This window comes from Theropithecus gelada, chromosome 2, assembly GCF_003255815.1.
Source record: "Theropithecus gelada isolate Dixy chromosome 2, Tgel_1.0, whole genome shotgun sequence".
Taxonomy (NCBI): domain Eukaryota; kingdom Metazoa; phylum Chordata; class Mammalia; order Primates; family Cercopithecidae; genus Theropithecus; species Theropithecus gelada.
In genome coordinates, this window is record NC_037669.1 from 89282395 (window position 1) to 89295009 (window position 12615).

The 12615-nt window shown below is 39.6% G+C and overlaps 1 protein-coding gene across 1 annotated transcript in view; it reads right to left on the reverse strand.

Annotated features, from left to right (window-relative positions):
* The window catches only part of DOCK3 (dedicator of cytokinesis 3), a 682478-nt gene that overhangs the window by 455878 nt on the left and 213985 nt on the right, over positions 1-12615 (reverse strand). Inside the window, exon 5 of the mRNA XM_025375707.1 lies at positions 2339-2435. Within this exon, the coding sequence (XP_025231492.1) occupies positions 2339-2435 (97 nt within the window). The remainder of the gene's footprint in view (positions 1-2338; positions 2436-12615) is intronic.

Sequence of the window (12615 nt, forward strand, 5' to 3'; positions counted from 1 at the left end):
AAAAAAAAAAAAAAAAAAAAAAAAAAAGAAAAAAAATTTTTTTTTTTTTTTTTACTCCACATCCTGTCCTCTCTATCTAGTATTCTGAGGCTACAGTGTTACATCTTATCTTATTGTCCCACAGGTCTCTGGAAGCAGAGCTCATTTTTTCTATTTTTCTCTCCATTATTTGTACAGGAGAATTTCTAGTGAACTATCTTCAAATTGACCAATTCATTTCTCTATAATTTCTATAGGCTGCTATTGAGCTTATATAATATATTTTTAATTTTGGTTATTGTATATTTCAGTTCTATCATTTTCATTTGGTTCTTTATAGTTTTTACTTTGTTCCTAAGGTTGTCTATGTTTGTTTGTTTCAAGAGTGTTTGTAATTGCTTGTTGAAGCATTTTTACAAAAGCTGTTTAAATGTCCTTGTCGATCATTCCACATCTGTGTCATCTCAGTATCAGCATCTGCTGAGTTTAGATTTTCCTGATTTTTCATACGACAAGTAATTCTGCACCATATCCTGAACATTATTGTACTATGACACTCTGGTTCCTATTTAAATCATCTATTTTAGCAAGTAGTCAACCTGCTTAAAACTGCAACCTTCTCACCTTTATGAGCTGTGGATGAATGTAAATCTAGTTATAAAAATCTCTGCAGTGCTTTTCTAATTTCCCTCATTTGTGTTATGTAGATGATATAACTTCACCCCACTATCTCCTCAGTTTGGGTTTGGGTGGGGACAAGCACTGCCTCATTTTAGCAGGGCAAGGATGGAAGACAGGGTACTATCCCACAGGGTCTGCCTCATCAATGCAGTGGGGAAGGGAGGGTGGAAGTCAGAGTCTTGCCCACAGACTCAGCTGGGGAAAGCACAACAAGCAAAGTAGAAGTCAAGAGTTCCAACCACAGGTTTCTCCATGGAAAGTTACCTCCTCCTTACTTCATATTCCGCTGAGGTGGGGCACCACTTCATTACTATAGGGTAGGGGGTGAATGTCTAATTTTCTGAGTTCCTCCCGGCCACCCACCCCCACATTTTTCCAGATTTTTCCAGTTCATTCTACAGTCTCCACTGGAGAGGGGCATCCTCTTGTTACTGTAGGAGGGGGAGGATGTATGTATAAAACAGCACTGGTTATGGATGCCACTGCTGAAATGCCTGTTAGGGTAGGAGAGAAATACAGCTTTTATTGTGTGTTCTCTTAGAGAACAGTAAAGTATTACTAAAAAAGTTTCTGTCTTTTGGGGCTATCCTCTGGCTAGAGAGAACAGGCTTTCCTTGGCACTAATTTTCCTTTGTTGGTTTCTACCCACTGGCATTTCCAAGTTGTGTGCCTCTCCAGAGACCAGGTCAGGATATATGAAGGTAAGGAAAGGGAAAAAAGGAGAGAGAGACAGAAAGAAAATTCATTTGATCCTGAGCCCCCAAATCCCTTGGCAGTTCATTCTCTTTTTTCTAACTTTCTGAGTTTTCCAGGAGGTGAATTATGTGCTTTATCCAGGGTTGTATTAGTAGAAGTAAAATAAAATGTGTTTACTCCATATTGTCCAGAGTTCAAACCCTGTCACTTATTTTTAGTGTAGATATTATGATTATTTCTACATCTTATCACTCTCTACTTTCTAAGTTTTCTGAGAACTTTATTACTTTTTTATTAGGTTTCTATTACTTTTTTTTTAAGAGACAGGGTCTCATTCCTTAGCCTCCCAAGTAGCTAGGACTACAGGCACACACCACCATACCCAACTAAATTTTTAATTTTGTGTAGAGATGGTGGTCCCCAAGGTAGTTTCAAACTCCTGGCCTTAAGCAATCCTCCTGCCTCAGCTTCCCAAAGCACTAGGATTACAGGTCTGAGCCACCATGCCTGGCTTCTATTACATTTTCTATTAATTTATTGGGCCAGCAAAGTGTCAGATATGACATATCCTTGAAGCTTAGTAGCTGCTATAAACTGTTAACACAATTTATTGGCCTTTATATCCACCATTAGGTTCACAAAAGATAAAAATAAATAACTCTCAAGTTGGTTCATTTGTTCTGTAATTATCTGTTTTATGAAAGCATCTGGGGACACAACAATGAGTAAGACAGCTAAGATCCCTGGTGCTATGTAACATATTCCAGCGACTGGAGTAGAGAAACTACAGGCATATGAACAATAATGTGTGCTCCTCAGGTTGAAAAAACTCAGTCTGCTATGTTTCAGTAAATACTAAGAATATACATTTGATAAACTGCAAATATTCAGAAATCTAAAACTGCATACTTAGCACAGGTTAATATTTTTACTTGGTACACTAAACTTTAATGATCCAATAAACCAGTAATCAACTACTTACCACATACAACTGTTTCCACAAACTTGCCCATTCTTGTAGAGTTGCTGTAACCTCAGTCACAATAGAATCTTCAAGTGGAACCACAGTTTCATACTGCCTAGAACCAGAGCCACAAAAGACAGCCATATTATCTCTGAAAAAAATCTCAGCAAACTGTTTCCTGTCTTTTACTTGTTTAACTCACATTTTAAATTTATGCAAATAAAAAGTATATCTAATTATCAAAGACCTTTTTATAATGATATACTGCAACAGTGAAAGTGAACTGAATTAAAGAGATTTGGGTTTTACTGTGTAAGTCCTCAGTTTTACTTTTTATAATACTATCCTTAAAACACACTTTTTTAAGAACAGTCTCTAAGCTTTTTTCCTTCAAGGAAAACCCATGATACTACCCAAGTCTTGCTCAGATTAATTTTTTTAAATTATTTATGTCCTTTAACATTTTTCTGCATGAAAGTTTGCTCATACCCTTGGCTAAAAAAAAAAGATCTGGAAAAATGTGGGGGGTTGTGGCAGGGAGGAACCCACACAATTAAACTTTGAAAAGTTTAATGCATACTCCATTATATTGGTATTGTATTTCTTGCAACACAATGTCAGCAGAGGAATTCTAAGTCTGGTAGAGGAATTCTGAACCTAGTAACAGAAAGGTGCTTGGATTCTCTCTGACTACTTCATAAGCAGCATCCACTATAATGCCAGTCCCTGTGCCAACTGTCAAAAATTTATCAGTGAACAAAAATGAACAGGATTACTATCTTCAGAAATCTCTTGGTCTGGACAGGGAATCAGACAGACATGGACAGTAAGAAATCTAAAATGAAAATGAAAAGGTACTGATGTGGTTTGGCTGTGTCCCCACCCAAATCTCATCTTGACTTGTAGCTCCCATAATTCCCATGTGTTGTGGGAGAGACCCGGTGAGAGGTAATTGAATCATGGGGACGGGTCTTTCCCAAGCTGTTCTCATAATAGTGAACGAGTCTCACAAGATCTGATGGTTTTTATAAAGAGGAGTTCCCGAGCACATGCTCTCTTGTCTGCTGCCATTAAGATGTGACTTTGCTCCTCCTTTGCCTTCCACTGTGATTGCAAGGTCTCCCCAGCCACGTGGAACTGTGAGTCCATTAAATCTCTTCTTTATAAATTACCCAGTCTCAGATATGTCTTTATTAGCAGCATGAGAACAGACTAATACAGGTACAATGAAAGATTTTTAGCTGTGGTATACAATTTACAATGAGCAGATCAATAAACTCTTCTCTGAAGAAGTGTCAAGGCCCAATACATGCAAAAAAATCATGACATGAAAAGTGTGTGCAAAGGGAGAAAACGAGTTATGGTGTCACCTGCAAATGAGAAAAGTATGTAAGATGTCACTGAGTTGGAAAACAATTTCACACATCCACGATGAAAAAAAGCTGGTATGACTGGGACCAGCTCTCATAGGACCTTTTCAAAAGACAGTAAAAATTCCAGATCTTAACACAAGTAACCTGAAAGAAAAGTTACTGAAAGCAGGAAGACTAACTTGATAATATTTCTATAATGTCTACACCAATGTTGAGGGTTAATAAAATACTTTATATGACCAAAGATTTGATATACTGATATACTGAGGTAACTTATACACATTTATTAGCCAAGGGGAATATCGTCCATCTGAAAAAAAAAAGTCCAGGAAAATATATTCCACAAAATTAGCATCAAGTATTATTTGTTTCCACAAGAAGCAGCTGACAAAGCACCACTGTGTTCAAAGATGACTCAGTGCATTAATATTGAGCATCAATGAATATATAAGTTATCTGATTATGCCTCATGGTTTTACTGTGTTCTTATTTTGTGTGACTTACCCCCACAGCTCACAAAAAGTCACCTTGAAATAATGCCATGGCATTATCTATATTCATCAAATTTACAAGCTCATTAATATAAAAGCCTTCATCAAGGGCTTGTTAAGAGTAAAATGTGATAAAGGTAGTATCAGCAAGATGGCAGAAGAGGTGCTTTCTATGTCACATGCCCCCAAGAAGCATCAATTTTCACAACAACTTGTGGACGAGAGCACCTTTGTGGGAGTCTAGGAATCCCGCAGAAAAGTTTCAGCACACTACTGAGGCAAAAAACCCAGAATAGACGCAGTGGAGAGAGTAAGAAGTTTCATTTTACCTGCATCACGCCTCCCACAAAGCAGCACAGCTCAACAAGAGAAACTCCATAACCCTGCAATTTCTCAAAGCGGAAAGTAAAAGCACAATGATTAGGCACCCGGCTCCAACAGCCATGTAAGAAACTGCCCAAGAGACTCACTTTTCTCACCCCACCCCGAATATTGTGGTGATCAGCATGCTGAGTATTTAGGGAAGATGGGAGCAGGAAAATAACTGTGGTTTAATTTACTTTCATTTTTTGAAATAGATCATATTGATCTTCTCAGATGAAAAAGAGGAAGCTAATGATAAATGTCATAAGAAAGTCATGATGACTTGCTACACAAATTCAAATTGAATGAGAAGACATCCTTTATTTCTTCAAGCTACTGGTTAAAAGTTGCAATTTCTGAAGTTATTTCCATATACTACATCTTAAGAATGCTGCGGAGATAATTAGGAGATGTATAGAAACAATCAGGGAAATCACAATCTCAGTAACAAAACTTAAACATAAAGCACAAATAGATGCTATATGTGTGACATCAACTATAACATCTAATGTTCTAAAAAGGTTCACTGTAAACTGTTGCAGACAGATAAAGATTCATGAAGAAAGTGAAGTTACTAGAAGATGCTTGCATCTGAAAGGCAAGCAGGTGGAGAGAGAGTCCTAAAGACCGTACTATGCTATAAAAACTGGCACAGAAAAAATAATGAGCAAGGCATATTAAAGAGAATTCATGCTACTGATGGCAGCAGGCCATCTGTAGTGGGGAGGCGTGGGCGGTGGAGGCAGGAGCGGCTGCAGGAGCAGCAATAGCTGTGGTGAGTCTCTCGTGCCCTACCTCCAGGAGGCGGCTGACTGCACTGCCCTCACCCTTACACAGCCAGGCAGGACCCAGCCCCAGGCCCGGAGCCTCTGCAACTCCAGAAACTCTCCCCAAGTCACTGCTCTCTCCTGCCACTGCTGCAGGGAGGGTGATGGGAGGAGGCAGTGCTGGAGCCACGCTTCAGGGGCCAGGGGCAGGAAGTGAGAGTGGTGCCCACTTCGGGGATCAGCCAGCAGTGCAGTCACCATGCCCACCTCGCAGAGAGCACTGGATTCCTGCGCCTCTGGAGGAGGCTGTCTGCACAGGCCCGCCCAGGGTCGCATGCCCAGGGTCGCATCCCCAGGGTCTACCCCATATAGGTCTGCACAGTATCACTCCCAATGGCCGGCCCAAGGCCTGCGATCCACTCCTAGAGATGCCCATCCTGGGCAGGGCCCCAAGCCAGGTGAGGGGGAGCTCTGGGCCGCCCCTGAGCACTGGAGCCACCGAGGGAGCTCGGGGAGACGTTGCCCCTGCCCTGGACACTGGCCGGGGCCCAGCAAGGACCTAGAGCCCCAGCCCCAGGCTGTGAGGGAGCACAGCAGGGGCTGCATGCTCCAGAGGGCCAGGAGCTACAGGTAGCAGCCCCACCGTTTTGGGCATGGCTGCAGCTGCCCAAGTCACGGTTGTGGACCTGGGCCTCCCTGGGTTCTTGGGGGGCAAGGAGTAGGCAGGAGCCTTGCACCAGTGAGGCTGCAGCCGCCCAAGTCGGGGCTGTGGATCCGGACCTCTGCACTCACTGCAAGGCTGTGAGATTTTAAATTTGACACTATGGAAAAAACATGAGCGATGTTAAAGGAGTGTTGTGTTTTAGTAAGATTAATGCAGAAATGATATGCAAGAGAAAGTAAAATACAATTTCCTTGGAGTTTCATCTATTAGGTCTTTGGCTACTTTAATCATTAAGATCTATAAAAAACTGAGATTGTTCCTATCTTACAGTTCTAAGACATAGGACTTACGATAATTTGGCCTCAACTGCTAGTTTCCTCACTTCCTAGCTATGCTACTTTAGTAAAGGTATTTGAACTCTCAAAGCCTTGCCTTCCTCATCGGGAATAAGTGGACAATTCCACTATGAATCTGGGATACCAAAGTGTGATGTGGTTAAGTGTGAAGTACCAAATAAAATGATTAGTATATAGGATACTTAATAAATGGTAGCTATTGTTGACTCTCAATCTTTAATTTTCATTGCTTACAATTAAGCAAAGAGTTTCTAGAATAAAATGTCAAAATCAGCTAGATTTTATATTGTACTTTATATTTTTTACAGATGTCTTATCAAAATAGCTCAGTAAATTCTTATTTTGACATATTTCCTCAGCTCCAAAGACACAGCAATTATAGGTAAAATATAAATATTTTTGAGATCCAAAATAAAATAAATATCTCAGTACAGCAACAACAGAACAACAATGACAACAACAAAAACACAGCAGTGAACGAGGGTGAAATCACAGGTCTTCTAGACTCTGAAGTCAAAAGCCAGCACTGGTGACTAGGAACTTAGGGGGATAACAAGGAGGGAAACAGTGCTCAAAATGAGATGGGAACCAAGGCCAGATTCACTGGTTGAAGTTTTGGAAAAGAAAGCCAACATGAGGCACAACACCAACTGCTATTAAACCTCATTTAGGACTATGGTTTTCAGCAAGCTGCAGGACTAAGGAGACTGGACCTTAAGCAGCCCCCTCCCCACTTCAGCCAAGGGACAGAATCTACCACAGCCCCAATGTCACTGTGGGGAAGAAGCTCTAAAATGCTGCTGAAGGACCTGGTTCCACACTGGAGGTTAGGGGACAGACAGCAGTAACTGCTCAAGCACTAGACAGATATGCTCAGAGGGAAAAACGGAGAGGGGAAACAAAATCATCCACTTCTGAAAACCAAAATTCTACAATGCATGAAGACTCTATTATGTTAAAAGGCTTAAAAACAACACAAATGCTGTTCAACTTACAACGGGGTTACATCCTCATAAACCCGTTGTAAGTTGAAAATACCATGAAGTCAAAGATGCATTTAATACACCCAACCTGCCAAACATCCATAGCTTAGCCTATCCTCCTTTAAATGTACTCAGAACACTCATATTACCCTACTGTTTGGCAGAATCATCTAACAAAAAGTGTACTTTATAATAAAGTGTTAAATATTTCATATAACTTGTTCACCACTGTACTGACAGTAAAAAACACAATGTTTGTACAGGTACCCAAAGTATGGTTTCACTGAATGCGTATCACTTTCGCACCACTGTAAAGCAGAAAAATCTTAAGGCAAACCATCATACTCTGGGGGCCATCTGTAAATCCTTTTCAGATAAAATTAACTTTATGAAATGGCCTGATAAACATTTTTAAATGTTTAGCATGCTTAGAGAAATGAAAAGAATCACTTCCATTTCAGAAAGGAAAAAGTATGAAACAGAACCAAGCACAAATAAAACAAGAAACGATGATATGCAATAGAATCAACTAGGAAACTTGCAAACAAAAATTATTAACACTCAAGTGTCCATCAATAGATGAATGGAAAATTTAAATGTGGTCTATATAAGTGCAATGGAATATTATTCAACCTTAAAAAGGAATGAAATTCTAATACATTCTGCAACATGGATGAATCATCAAAGCACTATGCTAGTGAAATATGCCAGATACAAAAAGACAAATGTTATGATTCCATTTATATTAGGTACCTAGAATATGAAAATTCATACAGACAGAAAGTAGAATAGAGATTACCAGAGGCTGGGTAGAGGCAGAACGGGGAGTAACTATTTAATAGGGACAGAGATTCTTTTGGCGATAATGAAAGTTCTGGAGATGAATTGTGATGACAGCTGCACAACATTGTGAATGTATTTGATGCCACTGGGTTGTACACTTAAAGAATTGAAATGGTAAACTTTATATTATATATATATATTTCACCACAATAAAATCACACAAAAACATTGCCAATGAAAAAAGAAAACCTCAATAGAGAGGATATATGTTAGAAAGAATTCAAAAGAAAACAGTCGCAAGCCAGTACTGATGAAATCTCTCTAGAATGCAGGTCAGGGAAGAAAAAGAGACCCAAAGTATCTGTGAGTACTTAAGAGTACATGGGAGAGAGGTGGAAAAACTCTAATCTACTGCTAATAGGTATCCCAAAAGAAGTAAATGGCAGTGTTACAGACAATTGTGGGATTATTTTTTTCCTTCTCTGTTCTGGCTCATAATCCCCTTCCCCTAGGTGGAAAGTAGAGACAGATTGTCCTCCATTCTGTGAGTGTAAAATGATGGATGCTTGATTTATCAACCTTCCTGCATCTGGGGAACACAGGGCTATGACCTAAGTTCCTTTCAACCCAGACTTAGAAAAGGAAACCAATGACTTAAAGAAGCAAAGACTGAAAAGAAGACAACTTGGTAGCAGCTACAGTCAATTTCCAGAGACAGCAGTCTTTTTCTAAATTTCCCATGCAGTACTTATTTTATTTTCATTTTTTATGGATGTATAATAGTTATACATATTTATGGGGTACATGTAATATTCTGATATAAGCACACAATGTGTAATGAGAAAACCTTGGTAAATGAAATATCCATCACCTCAAATATTTATCATTTCTTTGTATTGAGAACATTCTAAATCTTCTCTTCTAGCTATTTCAAAATATACAATAAATTATTGTTAGCTATAGTCATTCTGTTGTGCTATAAAACCACTAGATCTTATTCTATCTAACGGTATTTCAGTACCCATTAACCAATCCCTCCTCATTCTCCACTCCCCACTGCCCTGTGGGAGCATCCAGTTTTAAGTTGGTGAGGGGAAAGAAGAAGGCAGAAGTAAATACTGTAGTCAAGGTATGTTTCATTGAGAAGATTTCAGAAAAGGCCTGAAGGAAGTGACAAAGCTAATCAGGCACAGCATCCCATGCATAAGAAACAACATAAGCCTCAAGGCAGGAGCATACCTGAAATGACTGAATAAAAGCAAGAAAACCAGTGTCACTGAAGGTTACAGGGTGACAGGAAGCCACATCATAAAACTTGTAAGCCTTTGTAAGAACTTTAGTGTTTGTTCTGCATGAGATGGGAGTCGCTGGAAGGTTTTAAGCAGAGGAGTAACATGATCTAACATATTTTTAAAGAACAACTCTGGCAGTTATGTTGCAGTATAAACTGTAGGGGAACGTGGAGGGAAACAGGGAGACCAGTTAGAAGGTAGTGCTGTAACACAGGCAAGAAAATATAACCCCAGGAAGTACCTGTTTTTCATTCCATGCCATAATGGGACAATTTAGGACACCAAGATTCTCCTTCTTCTCAGCTGTCTAATGCTGTACCAACTCCAACGACAGTCCATAAGGTGCTCACATCTTTCCTACCGTTCTTTGGCAGCTGACTCTCAACAACTCTCACAATCTTGCTATAGTGGGCACACATGCTAATTCCCTTTCAATTCCCACTTTCATCTAACCACTTTGGAGCCCCAGATCTCTAACCCTCTCTGGTTATGATAATGTCAAGGTTCCTATAACACTTATAAATAAAATATATATAACTAGAAGCAGAGTCTAATACTGTCTCCATCCTAGAGGAAAGCATGAGATTGAGTTTGAGAAAAGCTTTGCTAAATAAGACCAAGAATGAGGTCACAGAATGAATTAATAAATGGATGAACAAACAAATGAACAAATAAATAGGCAAACTTTGAAAAAAAAAAAAAAAAACTCTTGGTCTGGATGCTCAAAAGCAAGAAATCTTCCAGGTACTGCTGATCTACTGATTCTCCCTTTAACTCTAATCCAAACTAAGAGTTAACAAATCTAGCATATGTAGAATGGATATATAAAAATTGATTACATGAATTGGAATTATCTTGGCATACCCAACTAAATTAATGTCAAGAGACTGGGTCGGGGGAGGAGGGAAGCACTCGGGCACAAAGCACCTGTCCAAGGGTTCTATCACAAGCCAGCTGCCAAAATGGCCCGCTATAACTTTGGGAGGCCGAGGTGGGTGGACCACCTGAGGTCAGGAGTTCGAGACCAGCCTGGCCAACATGGTAAAACCCCATCTCTACTAAAAATACAAAAACTAGTCAGGCATGGTGGTGCGTGCCTTGTAATTTCAGCTACTCAAGAGGCTGAGGCAACAGAATCACTTGAACCCAGGGAGGCAGAGGTGACAGTAAGCTAAGACTGTGCCATTTGCACTCCAGCCTGGGCAACAGAGTGAGACTCTGTCTCAAAAAAAAAAAAAAAAAAAAAAGACTAGTTTTACCTAGTAGCTGCTGAAATGAACTGCCATGACTCTAAGAACAGTTTTACCTACTGCCATCACTCATCCAACCAATCAGAGCTTGCCAGCTCCCAAAAACTTCTCTAGTGTAGGTTTTCTTTCAAAACAATATGTAACATTTCTCTAATAAAACCCCAACCTTCTGTTTCTTCTTCAGACACACAGAAGACTACCCTGTCTGTGTGTATGCCCTGAATGGCAATTCTGCTTTCCTAAATAAAACCTTTTTTTTTTTTTTTTTTTTTTTTTTAAAGGAGGCAGAGTCTTGCTATGTTTCCCAGGCTGGAGTGCAATGTCTACTCACAGGCATGATCATAGTGCACAATGGCCTCGAACTCCTGGGCTCGAGTAATCTTCCTGCCTCAGCCTCCTGAGGAGCCAAGACTACAGGTATGTGCCACTATGCCTGGCCTTCCAAATAAAATGCTTTGTTTAGAGATTTGTCTCTCTATTTTTATTTGACCTTGACAGATGGATGAGACAATTTGATATATACAAAATACTACTTGGAAGAACAATCTCTAATCAGGAAACCAGGACTGCAAAAGGCTTAATGCTCACTTTTCTGATGCTCATGCAAGAGTTCATTTTCTCTTTCAGCTTCATCACTCATACAGCCAAAAATCAAACTCAAGTTTTGATCCTAAGGATTGCTGAATTAAAAGATCAGTTGAATTCATGGCCTTTTCATTAAAATTAAGATAAAAGGCAGGGTAGTAACATAAAAATAACAGTAACCTGTGAATCAGAATGGAGATAGAAGAAAGACATGAGCTAACTTAGGAAAGTCTGAGCTCCACCCCTACTAAACCTTTTGGCATCAGAAAAAGTCCCTCCTTCTGGGCTGATGAGGGTATCCTTGCCTTGCTTACATACTGTGAGATTACCTCACCTGAGTGAATTATCTTGCAAAGAGAAGCCCATTTTCCTTAGACCGTACACTATCCCCATAACTGTCCCCAGTGTCCTGTAAATTCAATGTTTACTTTCCCAGCCATCCTGAAAAGAATGCTGTGAAAGAAACAGCAGCTATAGAGGAGCTCAACTCTATGAACTTTCCCTCACCGAGGCTAATCTGACACCACAACTACTGAATCAGAACGGACCGGTAGCAGTGGGCAACCCTGAGACTTGGATGTGGTACACATACTCCAAGTTTATTAGCCAACTGCCTACAGGCAAGCTTATACTTTTGACCCCGTTCATGACAAAGAGGATGAGACTTGGACTTACTTTCCCTGGCTGCTTCATTTCTGGAAACATAATCTTCAGCAGAGTATTTAATACCTTATTTGCCATAACTCTCTTGCATACAAAACTGGAATATGAGCAAGGAATTCACTTTAAACAAAAAGAAGGAAAATAAGAGCTGAAACTCACCGGATTAACTGATCTTACTAATTACTTCATCACCCAGAGCAACACACTGTATAGAACAATAGACAAGACTATAGAAGACTTCATTATACTAGCTTTTTAAAGGCTGGGGCAATCCACATGTTAAGACAATTATTCTGAACCAGTAACTAATATAAAGTTATGTTTCTCCCATAACCAGAATACATGGATCCAGAAACATGAAGTAGAAATGTAAAGGACAATTTCTCATTCTCACATGTAATGACTCACTTGCAAATTTTTTGCTTTCTATCTTTGAGGACTCTGGCTCCGCTAATTTAGAATTCAAGGGAAATATGCATACACCAGATAAGAATATGATTCAATTATATCGAAGCTGAGATTCCCATGAGGCCATTTCAGGTTCAGGTTACCCCTGCCACTGAGCAAACAAACAAACAAAAAACAAAACAGAGGCAGTTTTGGCATTGGTTGGCATGATTTTTACAAGTCTTTAACAGAAATACTTTTGGTGCTATATAATAGAGTAGGAAGAAGTATGAATGGAACCCAAAAGATCCCCAGGGAATATCATAATACTACCATGC